The sequence below is a fragment of the Panthera onca genome, chromosome B2 (assembly GCF_046562875.1).
Source record: "Panthera onca isolate mPanOnc1 chromosome B2, mPanOnc1 haplotype 2, whole genome shotgun sequence".
In the NCBI taxonomy this organism is placed as follows: Eukaryota; Metazoa; Chordata; class Mammalia; order Carnivora; family Felidae; genus Panthera; species Panthera onca.
In genome coordinates, this window is record NC_138343.1 from 115,193,185 (window position 1) to 115,209,005 (window position 15,821).

General features: G+C 35.9%; 1 protein-coding gene across 12 annotated transcripts in view; it reads right to left on the bottom strand.

Annotated features, from left to right (window-relative positions):
- The window catches only part of PTPRK (protein tyrosine phosphatase receptor type K), a 564,132-nt gene that overhangs the window by 429,351 nt on the left and 118,960 nt on the right, over nucleotides 1–15,821 (bottom strand). For all 12 annotated transcript variants that reach the window (XM_060616623.3, XM_078447295.2, XM_060616622.3 and 9 more), the window contains exon 2: nucleotides 2,123–2,245. In XM_060616623.3, coding sequence (XP_060472606.1) covers nucleotides 2,123–2,245 — 123 coding nt within the window. The remainder of the gene's footprint in view (nucleotides 1–2,122; nucleotides 2,246–15,821) is intronic.

Below are 15,821 nucleotides of genomic sequence, written 5' to 3' on the forward strand. Positions count from 1 at the left end.
AGGAAAATGGAAAAAAAAAAAAACAGATTCTCTTGTAAAAAGAGAACAATAAAAGAAGAATATACACAAGGGTGCTTTATTTCACTTTCCCTAAAGACCAAATACAAGTCACATTCGGCAAAAATAAAGTAGTCATGACCTTTTCCCTCTTCTGCATGATTAATTACTTAATGTCCTATTAATTGGAAGATGTGGCTGAATTTCAAACACTTTCATTTTCGGTGCATATCATCCTGTACTGTAACCACCGATTAAGCTGTTCATCAAAGGTGAGCCAACAAGGTCATCTGAGCAGTATCTCTTCAGCTATTCATTATCCATCTTCAATGATAATTAACAATGGTAACATTTCCATAAATCAACATCTTTCTGATTATTCTCTGATGATAAACAGTCAAAATGTGTGCATCTCAGCCCACCCCTTTTAATTTTATATTGAAAAAATTCTAAATATACCACAGAGAAAGCTCAAGTGAAATATTACAGAAGTTTCTTTAATTAAAATGTACGAAGAAAATAAGGCTATGTATCTTTCAAAGAAAAACATAAACCTACATACAAAACTAAAGTAGCCTGCTGACCACATAGGGGTCAGACATAAGAAGCAAAGGGTTTCAGCCACCTACTACCAATTTCTTCTTCTGGCAAGAAAATTATGGCTCAGGTCAGCTTCAGAGATAACCATTTATTTGCCTACTCAGCCATGCAAGGTGACAATTTAAACAGAAAGCAGATTTAATTCACCTTACTCTCAATACACGCATTACAGTGTGGACCAATAAAACAACTTTTCAGTGGATATAATTACTATATTCCAAACCATAATGTGGGAATGTAATTTTTAGGTTTGGTTCGGTTTACTTTGTATACTTGCTGTGTGTTGTTGTTTATTCTTGATGTATTTAACTTTTTGGCTTTTTAAATCATATTGGTTAGTAAATGCAGAAATGCTATTGGTAAAATATGCTTCTTCGGTTCACTTGTATTGACATTTTCATCTGCAATATCTATGTCTAAAACGGTCATATCTAAAATTCACTCACTATAGGAAGGTCTTTCTCAACTTGTAGAAAATTATTTATAAAGTATTTTTAAAATAACATAATAAGGGTACTGAAAACCTGTGTTAAAACTTAAGGTATTAGTAATAGATAATCGGCCTATCAATTACATATGATTATATTTTACTACACAGCATATTAATATATTACATTTTTAAACATTAGATTGTATGCTACTATATACACATGATTATATAAAATATATATTTATAAATTGTACTTATTTCTAAATATTGGAAGTAAAATAGTTCATGCTTTTTACAATTGTATTTTATTATTCCTGTTTACATTTTCAATTTTTACAATTTAATAAGTTACTGCTAAACATATATACACAGAGCTTGGAATTAGTCCCAAGTTAATATGTAGAATTGAAGGCACATATTCTAGTCTGGTAGTACTAATAAATGACAGTACTATAAAATGATATGTACATATTATACCCTATGCTAATGTGTTTTTCACAAGTAAGAGAAAACACAATTCAAACTGGCTTAACCAATAAGAAGATGTATTATTTCATGAAACCAGAAATCAAGGGACATATTTTTGTCTCCTGGCTGCCTCTCCCCAGAGCCACTGCCATGCTCAAGAGCAGAGTGACGATGAGATAAGTTTTCTCCCCATCATGGAAAAGAAATCCTTCCTTTCAGTCTGATTGGACTAAACCTATATAATTCAACTGAGTAGTATGAAGTGAGCTGATCTTCATCTTAGATTATTTTTAAAGTATTTTGTTTGTTCTGCTTTTATAGGTCCCCCCCCTTGATTTTGTTTCCATTTTGCTTCTTTATTAAATTGAAAAAAAAAGACAAAACACACAAATACTTCTATTTTTCCAATCAGAGATAATAACAAAGATACAGTGAGCATTCTTGAACACAAGATTATAGAAAGTTATCGAGGAAAAGTCAAAGTCAACAATAAGGCTCTGAGATGTGGTGAAGTAGCCTGACCACAGTAGTTTACTATAACAAATAACTGTGTTACACCCAAAGCAAGAAAATGCTACATATTCCAAAGCCATTTGCCCAACATTGGGAACACAGAATGATTCTCACCTTGAGGCATCTCAGGTGGCAGATAATGAGGTTCTTGGGCACTAACATGTACCCATTCGAAGTCATCATATAGATCCTGGTGGTAATCACAGGCCCCTGGACCATCATCAAAAGTACAGCCACCTGAAAGAAGAAGAGAAAGATTACCATTACATTCTACACAGATTTGCTAAAAATTGAGAATGTGCTGGAGAAGGAAAGATTATATTGAAATATGTAAAATGGCACTCTTAATAATAAATGGTACTCCTGTTTTTGACTATCCTCATTAAATTTTCATATAAAATGAATTTCTATCAGTAGTTGCTGTTTGAATAAGAAATAAGTTTGAGCCTCAGAAGGAAGGCTGAGGCGCAGATTTTGAAGAATAAAAAATAGTAGAGGGGGGGCGCTTGGGTGGCTCAGTCGGTTAAGCGTCTGACTTCGGCTCAGGTCACGATCTCACGGTTGGTGGGTTCGAGCCCCATGTCGGGCTCTGTGCTGACAGCTTGGAGCCTGGAGCCTGCTTCAGATTCTCTCTGCCCCTCCCCAGCTCATGCTCACACTCTTTCTCTGTCAAAAATAAACAAACTTAAAATTTTTTTTTTTTTTAAATAGTAGAGGACACTTGTAAGTAAAGCTTCCCTGAAATATACAAACCACCTAAAATCTAAATAGATTGTAACAACTTCAGTGAGGAGAAGGGGAGAAAGGGAATGAGTGAAAATCATCTTCTTTCATAATGCAAGTTCAAAAAAGGTGAAGTTAATACTTAAGACTTACCAAATTCTTTGCTTTAAAAGAACACTTTGAAAGAACATTTGAAATAGCAAATAAAACATACAAAACTTTATGGTGTCTAAAAGTGTTTGGGGTCAGTGATACATTCTTCCATACTTTATCTAGATTACTTTCATAGAACTTAAAAGGGAAAAAACTAAAACATAAACCTGATCAGATTAGTCGATCATCACTATCACCTCTGCCACTTTATTTAATAACTTTTGTTTTTGTTTTTTTTTTTTAATGGAGGTACCCTTTCCCCTTTACATCAGTCATTTTCCTGGGTTTATTCTCAGGGGTAATTTTTTGGTATAAGTGGAATGATTACTTACTTCTGCTTCTCAACCTACATATACAGGCACACAAAATTCAACATACTTAGTTTATTCAACTCATGAAAATAAGAACTGGCCTGAATGTCTAATCTTGAAAGAAAATGGATTAGAACTAATGAAAATTCAGCAGTGGGTTTAATGAGAAAAACCAATAACCTATCTCCTTTCAAGTAAGTTAGTTGTTTAGTTTCCATGGGGATCTTTGTGAAGAAAATCAGTGAATTCTCTGACCAAACAGCAGACTACAGAGTAGTAAACTTCAGGACTATAAATGCTTCTCTGCAAACAAGGAATTCACTTTTTTTCATCAAAAGTTTGTCAGTGTATATATGAATACAAGTACTTGCCAATGACAGAGACAAGCCAGAATCACCGGCAAAGAAGGCAACATCAGAGATGTTCAGATGACATTATGGCCCTAATAACCTTTTTTCAAAAGCAGAACATGTCTGTGGGCATCATGAATCATTCTTATGACTACATCAATCCTTTAAAATAACCAAACTTCAGCAGCTTGAAAGCTTAATAATGTCTTTTAAATATGCCCAAAATAGCCTCTTTATCCATGCTTTCACGGAAGATGATGTACTTCTTAATTTAAAATTAATCAATGAAGAAAGGTTGCTAGGAAATGCATCTTCACATAGCAAGGGGAAAGTTTTTCTCAAAATATAATTTGCTATCACAAACTCAAAATGACTTGCCGCTTTGGAACACATGCCTTCAGGGCCCCCACTGCCCTTTATAATAGTGTGAATGCCCTCTGTATGTAAATTTAAACTACCAGTGGAACCTACGTTGCCTCATTTGGAAGACAAATGACCTTAATTGCTGCCCTTCATAGCCATTGTTAATTTTAGACTCCAGGATTCTGATTAGCAATAACCACTACAACTATCTGTACAAAAGAACTGGGTCAACCCCTACTATTTGTTGTTGCATATTACTGCCATATCATTCAAGAGCTTTGGAAATAGTTACTGATCCACTTGACTTGATTGATAAGAAAATTCTTAAAAGATGATTTTTTATTTTACAGCTTACAGTAAATTCTAATCTAAGAGGTACCATATATCTATTTACCGCACATAGGACATATCAATAAATTGTTTGTGAAAGATTTTTAAATCTTTTTGTATTTTGTATTTCAAGGGTAAGTACTAATGTAATATATTGAACTAGATAGGAAATTTTAAAAAGCAAGCAAACAAATAAAAACTGTTCCTAACCTGATGAATGGTATAGTGGCATAGGCAGACATGGAGTGAAGGAAGGGGGATATATATATAATAAATATATATATTGTAGATATATGTATATATCTACACACACATACACACACACACACACACACACACACACACACACACACACACACAGTGTGTTTTTTGTCTTATGAGGGATGGTAACAGTATGACCAAGGTCACAAAGAACACAAAAACAAATGAATTGGCTACCTATACCAAGGTTGGTTAGGGAAGGCTTCATGGATCTAGGCCTATAAAGATGAGTAAAGACAATGCTGGGCCAAAATGGAGATGGGACTAAAACTAGAGAAAAAGAAAGAGCAAAGGCATGCAATTCTAAAGAAACATGGGATGTTGGGGGATCTCAACTATTCTCAACAATTTCTTTGTTATGAACATGTAGGGGGACAAGGAAGAAACAAACCATAAGAGAAACTTACATACGGAGCAAACAGAGGGTTGCTGGAGGGGTGTTAGATGGGGGGATGGGCTAAATTGGGATAAGCACTGGGTGTTATATGTAAGTAAGGAATCACTAAATTCTACTCCTGAAACCATTATTACACTATATGTTAACTTTATTTAAAACAAATAAATAAATAAATAAATACTTTTTAAAAATAATGAAACAAATATTAGAAAACTAAATATGAAAGATTTTAGATATAAAATTTTTAGATTTTATTCTGTAGTTCTATTGAAGCCATTAAATGATTTTATTCAGGAGTAAGGCAAAATTCAAGCCATGCTATAAATAACAACAACAATAACAATAGAAATAATAACTCTAGGGGCGCCTGGGTGGCTCAGTCGGTTGAGTGACTGACTTCGGTTCAGGTCATGATCTCATGGTTTGTGAGTTCGAGCCCCGTGTCGGGCTCTGTGCGGACAGCTCAGAGCCTGGAGCCTGCTTCAGATTCTGTGTCTCCCTCTCTCTCTCTGTCCCTCCCCCACTTATGCTCTGTCTCACTCTGTCTCAGAAATAAATAAACGTTAAAAAAAATTAAAAAAAAAAAAAAGAAAAGAAATAATAACTCTAGTAGCCATGCAGAGTTTAAAGAGGAATGGAGGAAAAGGGAGGTAGATGTTTGGTTTAGCCTTCCAACAGATAGGACATAATATATCTTGAGATAATCCCATTACATAACAATCCTGTTTACCATTTAAGGCTCACTAGAAAGTCTCACAAAGTCTTCTAATACATGGTCTTAAATACACATGTTCCTGAGTTTAAGAGATTTTTATACATAGCATTAATACCTACTTAAATGAGAAGTATCTTGGTAAGTTTCTAATTCATAAAAACATAACTCACGAATTTAAAGTTTCTCTGAAACTAGATGCCAGAAGAAAAGGAGGAAATCCTTAAGTGATGTTCAAGAACTTTAGTTAGGCAGAGGGAATGAGAAATGAGTAAGGAAACAGCTTATGTTTCAGTTGTTGTATTTGCCACAAGTAACTACAATGAGTATCCGCAAATCATGTCAGAGAAACAGCAGCCACAAGTTTCTTGACCCTTGGAGTAAAACTACTTCTTTAGTGTCATTTCACAGATTGCCAGTTCCTCTATAGCCATCAGTTAGCTAAGGGACAGACAGATCTATCACCGCAATGGTCTGCTTCCACGACAGCAACCCACTGATGGGGCTTTGCAAACTGTTCACCTGAAGAGAAAAATCAAGCTCATTTGAATTTGCCTGGATTTCTTTCCATTCCGAAGCTGCTCACTGAAAGAACTGGTACTGAGAAACATTAATATCCCAACCCCAAAACTCTACTGCCTCAACATCCAGTATTTAGATTCTTGAGTGTTTATTTAAATAGATGGTGGCAAACTCTATGAGAGAGCATGGAAATAGAGACCCTCTCTGTGGAATGCTGAACTCGAATCCTTTCTGACGTCAAACTTTTCCATAAAAGCCACTGTTGGGTTCATTTAAAACAAAGTTAAGGGGCGCCTGGGTGGCTCAGTCGGTTGAGCGTCAGACTTCAGCTCAGGTCATGATCTCATGGTTTGTGGTTTCGAGCCCCACGTCAGGCTCTGTGCTGACAGCTCAGAGCCTGGAGTCTGCTTCGGATTCTGGGTCTCTGTCTCTCTCTGCTCCTCCCCTGCTCGCTCTCTATCTCTGTCTCTCAAAGATAAATAAAAATGTTAAAAATATTTTTAAAAAAAGAACAAAGTTAAATAGGTGAAAAATAAAAAGTCAGTAGAGCCCTGGACAGCTCTGAACATTTTGTGAAAGACATTGTTTTATTATTTTTAATTTTATTTAAATCCAAGTTAGTTAACATATAGTGTAATAATGGTTTCAGGAGTAAAATGTAGTGATTTATCACTTACATATAACACCCAGTGCTCATCCCAAAAAGTGCCCTCCTTAATACCCATTACTCATTTAGCCCATCCCCCCACCCACCTCCCTTCCAGCAACTCTCAGTTTGTTCTCTGTATTTAAGGGCATTATTTTAAAAGATATTGCACTAGGATCTCCCACATTCTGTCCTCCAGGGCACCCATGCAGTCATAATTTTCTCACTGAGTATAACAGCAAGAAACATAGAGGATTTTCTTTCATGGCTCTTTACTATATATATAAAGAACAAGCTTCATTTAGTTAAAGGCACAGAATATTGTTCTTTTTATTTTCTTAAATAGTTTGGAATATACAAGGTTGTTTTGTTTTGTTTACAGAGAGAGCATGAGCAGGGGTAGGGGCAGGGGGAGAGAGGGAGGGGGAGAGGGAGAGGGAGAGGGAGAGGGAGAGAGAGAGAGAGAGAGAGAGAGAGAGAAGTTTAAGCAGGCTCCAAGCTGAGCCCCATACAGGGCTCGATCTCATGATGAGATCATGACCTGAGCTGAAAACAAGAGTTGGATGCTTAACCAACTGAGCCACCCAGGCCCCCAGAATATATAAGATTTTTAAAAGAGGAAAGTCCTGGACAAAATATGTTGCCAAATACAACATCCTTAGTACAGTTGTTTTATGATCTTCAAAAATGGACAAACTAATTTTTTCCAATTGTGAATTAAGCTGTGTTCACAAATTTGCTCATGTAAGCGATCATCAACTTTGGAATGATCTTTCTTCTGTTAAGAACACAAATAAGGATTAATTCATGTTACCTGAGGACACATACAATACTGAATTAAACTCTAAATAGATCATCTCTACCTATGCTAATCAGAAACCATAATACAAGTTAACTGGTATAATCCCCAGAACTCATTACAAAGAAGCCAACACATTTTTACACAAAAAAATTCAAAAGCATAAAAAAGGAACTTATTACTAAATATCTTAAATGTAATGCCATTTATAATCTGAGTCAATAAGCCTATTCCCAGAAAAACAGATTATTAGAAAAAGGGCAAAAATTGATGCCTTTATATATAAAGTTCATATTTCCTCTGAAATCTACTGGGATATCTTAATAGGTCTTTTTTTCCTTTCTCTCAACTTTACACTTCTGGGAATTACTAAGGATTGACAATGCCATGATCAATGTTCAGATATCTTACATCTACAAAATAAGCAATGTTTCTTCTCAATTTAAGTACTGAAATTCAAATAAGAAAAAAAAATCCAAATAGATGCAAAGTACGAATGTCTCTGAGGACATAAGTATGAGTCATGGGTCATAATACATTGCTCTGGTTCAATACTTAAAATGATCTACTGAAGAAAAATTAGAAAATTTATGAATTAGAATTCCTTAAAAGACCATCACTTCAGATAAAAAAAAATCTTTTGTCCTGCTGGTAATTACTGGTAACTAATTAGTATGTGAAAATATTTGAGCCTAGCTCCTTTATAAAAGAAAAGAACATGAAACACATTTGTGGAAATCCAAACCCATCATTTATTGATAGATACAAATGACTCTTAATGATGAGAGAAGAGCTCATTTCAAACACACCCATAAATTATCTGATTGTTCATCCCTAAAGTTCCATTTCCAGCCAAGAATATATGTTTAATATATATTCCAACATTATTTAGCTTGTAAGACTTCTATTCAAATTGTCTATGATTCAAAGCAATGCTATACTCCATCTGACTGAGTAATCTTCCTTTAATAAGAGTGACTTAACCAGAATACAATAATAACCCAAACTCACTCCCCTCCATCTTTCCAGAGGCAATATTAAAATCTCTAAACTTCAACTGGTAAAACTTCAGTAATTTCAAGGAACTGGCAAACACCACCACTCACGTGGTAGGAGAGATGGTTTCTAGATATGGCAAGAAATAAAGGCTAAGCACATGCACAGCTTTGCTATTTTACTTCTTTGAGCTTCAGTTTCTACCCTAATAAAATCAGGACAATAAGAGCCATAGTACAGTTGTACGAAAATTAATGGCAATGCATAAAAAGCCCCTAGCATGTAGCAAGTTTTCTTCACAGAGCCCTTATTTTCTCATGTCCCATTCTTGACACTTTATTATCTATATATGCCATACAGATGCACACTTATGCACATATCTAAGTGCTAAACCTAAATGAGAAAGGAACTTATAGTTTCCATGTAATTTACCCAAAAAGTCTAAAGCGTTTCCATAAAAGCAGTATTAACATATTACCATCATCACATATGCTTACAGTTAGGAAGTACCTTCCTTTAGATCAGAGGTCAGTAAATTCTATCTGTAAAAACAAGTGAATAAATATTTTAGGTTTTGCAGGCTGTACCATTTCTGTCCCAACTATATAACTCTGTCATTAGAGCAAGAAAGCAGCCATGGACAATACCTAACAAATGCATATGGCTGTATTCAAATTAAATTTTATTTACAAAAATGGCTATAGCAGACTGGATTTGGACTGTGGGCCACAGTCACCAATCCCTGGTTTTAGATCACTCCATCATAAGCACTCTTGAAAATTATAGGTAGTATATAGTCTGATTCAAAGCTTACACCCAAGGATCTTTGATTTCGGCACCACCTCCATATGGCTCAATTTTTTCCCCATATATCAAGATGAGGTCCACAGCCAGGAAACTAAACTGAATGGAGATTGAATAAGAGAACTACATCTGAAATCAAATTAGATTACCTGCTGGGGCAGAGATTCCTTTCAGAAAGTTAGAATATGGAAAAGCTAGAATATGCTCCTGGGTGGCATAGTCAGTTAAGCATCCAACTTTGGTTCAGGTCATGATCTCACGGTTTGTGAGTTCAAGCCCTGAATCAGGCTCTGGGTTTATGGCTCTGTGCTGATGGCTCAGACTCTGGAGCCTGCTTCAGATTCTGTGTCTCCCTTTCTCTCTTTGCCCCTCCCCTGCTCTCTTTCTCTCTCTCTCTCTCAAAAATAAATAATTATTTAAAAAAAAAAAAAGAATATGAAAAGGCTAAAGACACTTTCAAGGTCCTCTAAGTCTTGTTTCCAAAGTTTTAAGACACAAAGGGAAATATATTTTACATTGTGACTCAGTATATACATGCACACATGCATGCAAATATTTACATACAGAGTATGTGTAAAAAAACACACTTTTTCAAACATTTATTATCTTTTTTCTATGGATCTCTAATCCAGTGCTCTTTCTAGAAGTGAAATAAAATGAAGAGTAGTTGCATGAATCAGGGAAGTAGCTTTGGAAAAAAAAGGCTAACAGTCCTTTGTCTCAAATACATGTGAGTACACGTCCACTGTGGGAGGAGACTCAGAAGACAGTTGCAAGCAATCCAAGTTTTCTATACCTAATTTCCAAGTCTCAAAGATAAGCCTCTGTGACACAGGCAGTCCTGACAATATGGATGTGACTTTATCAAACCTCATTATGGAGCTAATGGATGATTACATGCCAAACGGCCATAGATATGATTTCACACATGAAAAGAGGTTTATTTAAATACAAACGGAATATATTAATGAAAGGCACCGCACAGTAGAAAAAAATAAAATTGCCCAGTCACAGAGCAAGAAACTATCAGAGCTAAGATCTGAACCTGGCACTGTGGGTTCTTTACTCTTAACCTCTACACTAAATGGCTCCTCAAAATCAGGTGAGATTAGATATTTTCAGAATTATCTAATACAGCTCCCTCCCAATGGTCAAATCTTCATGACATTATTCAACAGAGAGCACATTATCTATCCCACCCATATGATGGCGTGGTAGTACTCCGTTGTTAGAGTAGTAAACTTTGAACCACATCATACATCAAAGTCTCTCAGGTTTGAGGTCACAGATAGGAAAGGGTCGCTATTGCACCGACCTGCCAAAAGCCTAGCTGATTAACTAGCAACTTTGGCAAAGAACGTATTCAAATAGCGTGATTTAAGGCTTAGAATTTGTATGCTCGTAACACTCCTATCATCCTTGCTTGCTTGACAACCTTTACTTTTCACCTGATCTCCCCCCAAAGCATGTAAAAACAAGTAGGATTTCTATCTTTGAAAACATGCAAAGAAATTAAAAGCAATTTGTTCTGGCAATTTTTACAGTAGCCTTCATATTAATCTTAGTTTAGAAAACACGGTGTTTTTCCCCAGATCATTAATGTATTTACCCAAGTTTCTTTTCCTATTTTTTATCCTTTTATCTATCCCAGTAAAGCCTCATCTTTTTTGCTTAGTGTTAGATACACAATCTAGACAAACCCACTGAACAAAGTAATGGAGAGTAAATGTACTGAAAAATAAAATTCCCAACTGCAGCCATATTTACATTTCAGTAAAATTGGAAAACCACCCAAGCTCACATTTAAACATTTCTTTGCTTTGTTTTGTTTCTCATAGAGGGACTCCTGGTGGGCTCTACCTCACCCATGTCAGACACATCCTGGTTTACTTCAGCCATTGCTCCAGATTCCGCTCAAGCATGATGGGTAATAGATCATTTTTCATTTATGAAGGGAGTTCTGTGAAATGCAGAAGCCATGTAAAACAGAATTCTGTAACCCAGCCTCCCCAAGGAAGGGTAAAGATCGGCTCTGAGGCTTTGAATGTAAAGATTTACATCAGATTGGCAAAGGAATCTTAACTATACTCAACCACATTTTTAAGAAGGTCAACAATTCAGTTTCATAAGACTTTCAAATATACTTCAAGGAAATAATAACCAACTAATTCAGGTAAGTAATTAAAATGCATCTCAAAAGTAAAAAACATTATGTTGCTCATTAATATGAAGCTCCTTTCCTATCAAAATCTTTCTGGATTTGGTGTAATGTATGTATAAGGCATACAGGCCAGTGTTCAGGTTTTTCAGTTTTAAAACACATTCTTAAGAGCAACAAGTCATGGTTCTTCCCACCATTATCTGTATTTAGAAAAAGGAATTTGGATATCAGCATTTCAATCAGTCCATAAACTACTGATACTGGAATGTATTAACCGATTTCTCTCATTCAAAGCATCATTTCTACAGTCAGTTTGGCCTCTCACCAGGACCACAGCAAACAAGCCACTCAAACAACAAACCACAAGTAAATCACTCCATGAATACTGAGTGATGTCAGAAACCATGTTGTCAGGACTCTCTGCCCCTTCCCTCATAAAGTAAGCATTCTCTGGGCTTCAACCAGAATTGTGATAAGAATGCTACCAAAGTCTTTACCAGCACCAACTTCTGACCGAATCAGCGGCTGCAGCCTGAATCACAATAATTTCCTCTTCTCAAATTTCCTTTCTCAAGAGAGTGCACATGGTTACCATTTAGCGGAACCACCACATACAATAACGATTTCTCAGGCAACAAAAAACACTGCTACTCACAGACACTTAAGTGATACGTAAGACACTGGTCATTCCGACCTAATGGCGAGAGTCTTCATTGGGAGAATGTTGTGTGAGGTTTTACACAGGGCCTCACCAAGATTTAGGCCTGCCTGTATCTTTGTTTGCTCATCTCTATACCAACAAAAAGACAACTTGGTTTCGCTCTCCCCTCTCTACTTCCACCTACTGCATAGGAATGCTGTGCCAATTAATCTTAAAAATCTCTCCACAAGATCCTACGACATTAAAGCTAAGAGCTGTACACACTAAGGTAGCATTAAGCTAGAGTTTTAGTTGGGAAAACATCTAGGTGAGATCCTTATTTTTGTTTTACACTTACATGAAATTTTTCAGGTAATTTGACCAATAATTTGGAGGATTAAAAAAGGGAAGGTGAGAATACAATAATATCACATCATTCGTGGGCTTTCGTGAAAAAATAAAGTAGCTCTGTAGTAATAAATTCGGTTGTATGTCAGAAATTCATGCTACCACTGACTCTACTCCCCAGTAGAACTCCTAAAATGTAAACTACCACAATCCAACTACTCTTACATAATAAAAATATTTTACAGATGTTGACTCTGCCTATATTAGAATTTCAGATGAAATTCAAAAATATTAAAAAGTGCTTCAGTGCAAAAAAAGAGGTCTGGGCCTGGAAGAATAATTTAATAGACATAAGAAGTTAACTTTCTTTCGCTGCAAACTCAACACAGATCAGGGGCTCCTGGTGCCTGTGAATAGTAAGTATGACATCTACAGACGGGAAATAGCCTTGTCTCATCAAATTTAGATTGGCGGAAGCATTATATCCATTTATTTAACATTCTTACTTTAATTGTCCCTCTAGTTCTTGCTCTAAAACATAATGACTGACTTTAAATCTATCTAACTGCACAGCTTACTGATAAAGGCAAACACATTTCTTCAGAATGAAACATAAAAACCTGGAAATTTCTAATTTCAAATATGAGGGGGTGAGAAGCTGGCAAATAAGATTTGAATAATAGATTAAAGGCAGTAGCAGTGTGATGAGCATTTAAAGTCTAGAATCTGCTGTTCAGTAGGACAGCTTTCCTGCCTCACTTCTCAGTTCAAGTCATAGCTTTTATTTTGGAATTTTCAAATCTCTAAAAATAGATCAAATAAAAGGCATTATTACATCATGGACATCCTAGCAAATAATGAGTACAAACAAATTGCCCTTAATTAATGTTTCAATAAACTTAAGATAAGCCTGTCATGCTCACTATCCAAGTAAAGATGAATTACAACAAAAGCGTGCATTTTTTTTGTCCACATCATTTGCAAAATGTCAACGGATTGATAATATGTAGTATTGACAGTACATGGGATAACAAAGGAGGACAAAAGGTACTTTCTTTTAAGGGGACAATTTGGTTTTATTTATCAAAGTTTTTAATCACTTGCCCTTTAATTCAGCAATTAAATTTACCCTACACAACTGTTCACATATGCGCAGTCTGGAGTCCTACAAATACAACCCAGGACTACCAACACCCCCCAAAATGAAAAACAAATTACCTATGGGCTTTTCAACGACACCCAAAGACAACAAGACTATCTCCAAGCCCACAGGGCCCTTACAGCAATCGCGCACGCAGATAAAATCACAAACTTTGGACTAATGAACGCTAGTAAGGTATTATCGTAATTAATTCACATGAGGAACCTAATGCTGAACATTATCAACTGGTGAAGATAAAAGCCAACTTTCACAAGCAATATAGAATTTAGCAATTATTTGGCAAGTGTTTAGACAATAAAAATAACCAAAAGACATTATAGAGGTAAGGAAATGTTGAATCAACAGCACAAACGGTAAGAAGAAAGTGTCATAGGACATTCAAGGATATAAAAGTATCCGTTCCTAGCTACTAGCTCTTTGAACTAGCTATTTAAGCAGATTGGGAAAACAAACACAGGGAAACCACTTATGAGAAGTAACATTTTATGATAAACCATTCAAAATAAGAGTGATTATAGCAATAGCATTGTAAGTCGGCCAAAAATAAAATTATCTAGAAGAATGGCTTTGAGTATAACTTCCTAGTATTTTCCTGACATTTAATAACATAACTTAGCTCCTTTTCACTTATCACTTCAGCAACTTCAGACCTCATCTGAAAGTACAACCACAATGCAAAATAGACTAAGGTATAATAGAAAGCTAAACATGTCAAAAGCATTTCTGATACTTCATCTGCGAAGGACAGGTTTCTAACTGTATCAGAGAATGCATTTATGTACATGTTTCAACGTGAGATGCTTGGACCATGATTGGGAGTATCTAGCTACTACTCATAACTGTATTTAATTCAAACATTTTCTAATAATCTATTAAATCTAATAAAATAAGTAGAGTAATCTGATAAAATAAAATCTATTCCTGGAAACAGCATTTTCACTTTGTGGAATATAATGCCATCAACTAGAGATATCACATGATAAACTTATTTGAGGAAACAGAAAAGGATCCTCCAACTTCAAGTACCTTCCTAAAGTCCTCTTATCGCTCAATTTCAATTTTACTTTTAGTCTACAATTGAGATGTTAACCTAACTTTCACTTAGATCAATACAACACACAAAGGAAATAGGGCTGGAGGAACTAGGGCATGAAAATCATGGTATAAAGCAAGCAACCAGCTGATATTCCTAGTAGTTGCATTTGACTAAGACTCTTTCAGGAGATACTCTATAGAATAGCTAACAACAGGAAAAAGGGCCGTTGGGTTAGATAACTTAGGTGATAGAGACCTGCAGCAATGAAAGCATCCCTTGGGGGAAAGAACAGAAGGAGAGAGGGGGCTGTGCTGAAGACCAAGAGACTGAACAGTCCAGAGGTTGGAAGGGGGGAGGGGAGGGGGAATGAGGCCCAGATGGACGAAATACTGGATAGTGGAGTTTGTGACCTCCTCAATCTAAATGGCAAAGTCCTAATTCGAGCATAATTGGCAGACCACTCATAATACCATGAATTGTGTAAAGTTAAGAATTTCTAGAACTGCCTGTATATACACAGCAGGTTTTCAGATCAGCAGGAGGCATTCAGATTCTTGCTCAACAGGTTTTAACTTACAGCCTGTTGAGGACTACCACATCTAAAAGGACATGTGTGAAGTTAGGAACCCTCTTCCTGCTGTGATCAGGTCAACAAGTAAATATCCCTCCCCAAAATGAGAATCATTCATCCGTTTATGGGATGCCACAGTCCACCTCCACCCTTCCCCTTAATAATCCACGAAAACGAATTGCTGTGTTTCATATTAGGATTTGTTTTTCATGTTTTGAGGTATCTTGTAAAACAGACTTTTTGCTGTGGAAATATTAGCAATAACATGGTCATGTTTTCAAGAAAAATTATTTCTACCAAAACATCGAGAAGCATTAAAAGTTAGTGACTGGTCACATGGCTTTGCACCAAGCTGCAGCAATGTCTACAAAATAGTCTTGAACTGGGCTATCTGTGACTTCTTTAAGACCACAAAAGCTCAGTGAGTGAAAGGCTATCAAATCTGACTCAGTGGCATTAATTACACCTCCAAGGGTGAAGCGAGAATTGTAGGAGTTGAAGAATAAAATTTTATAGTACTATAAAACA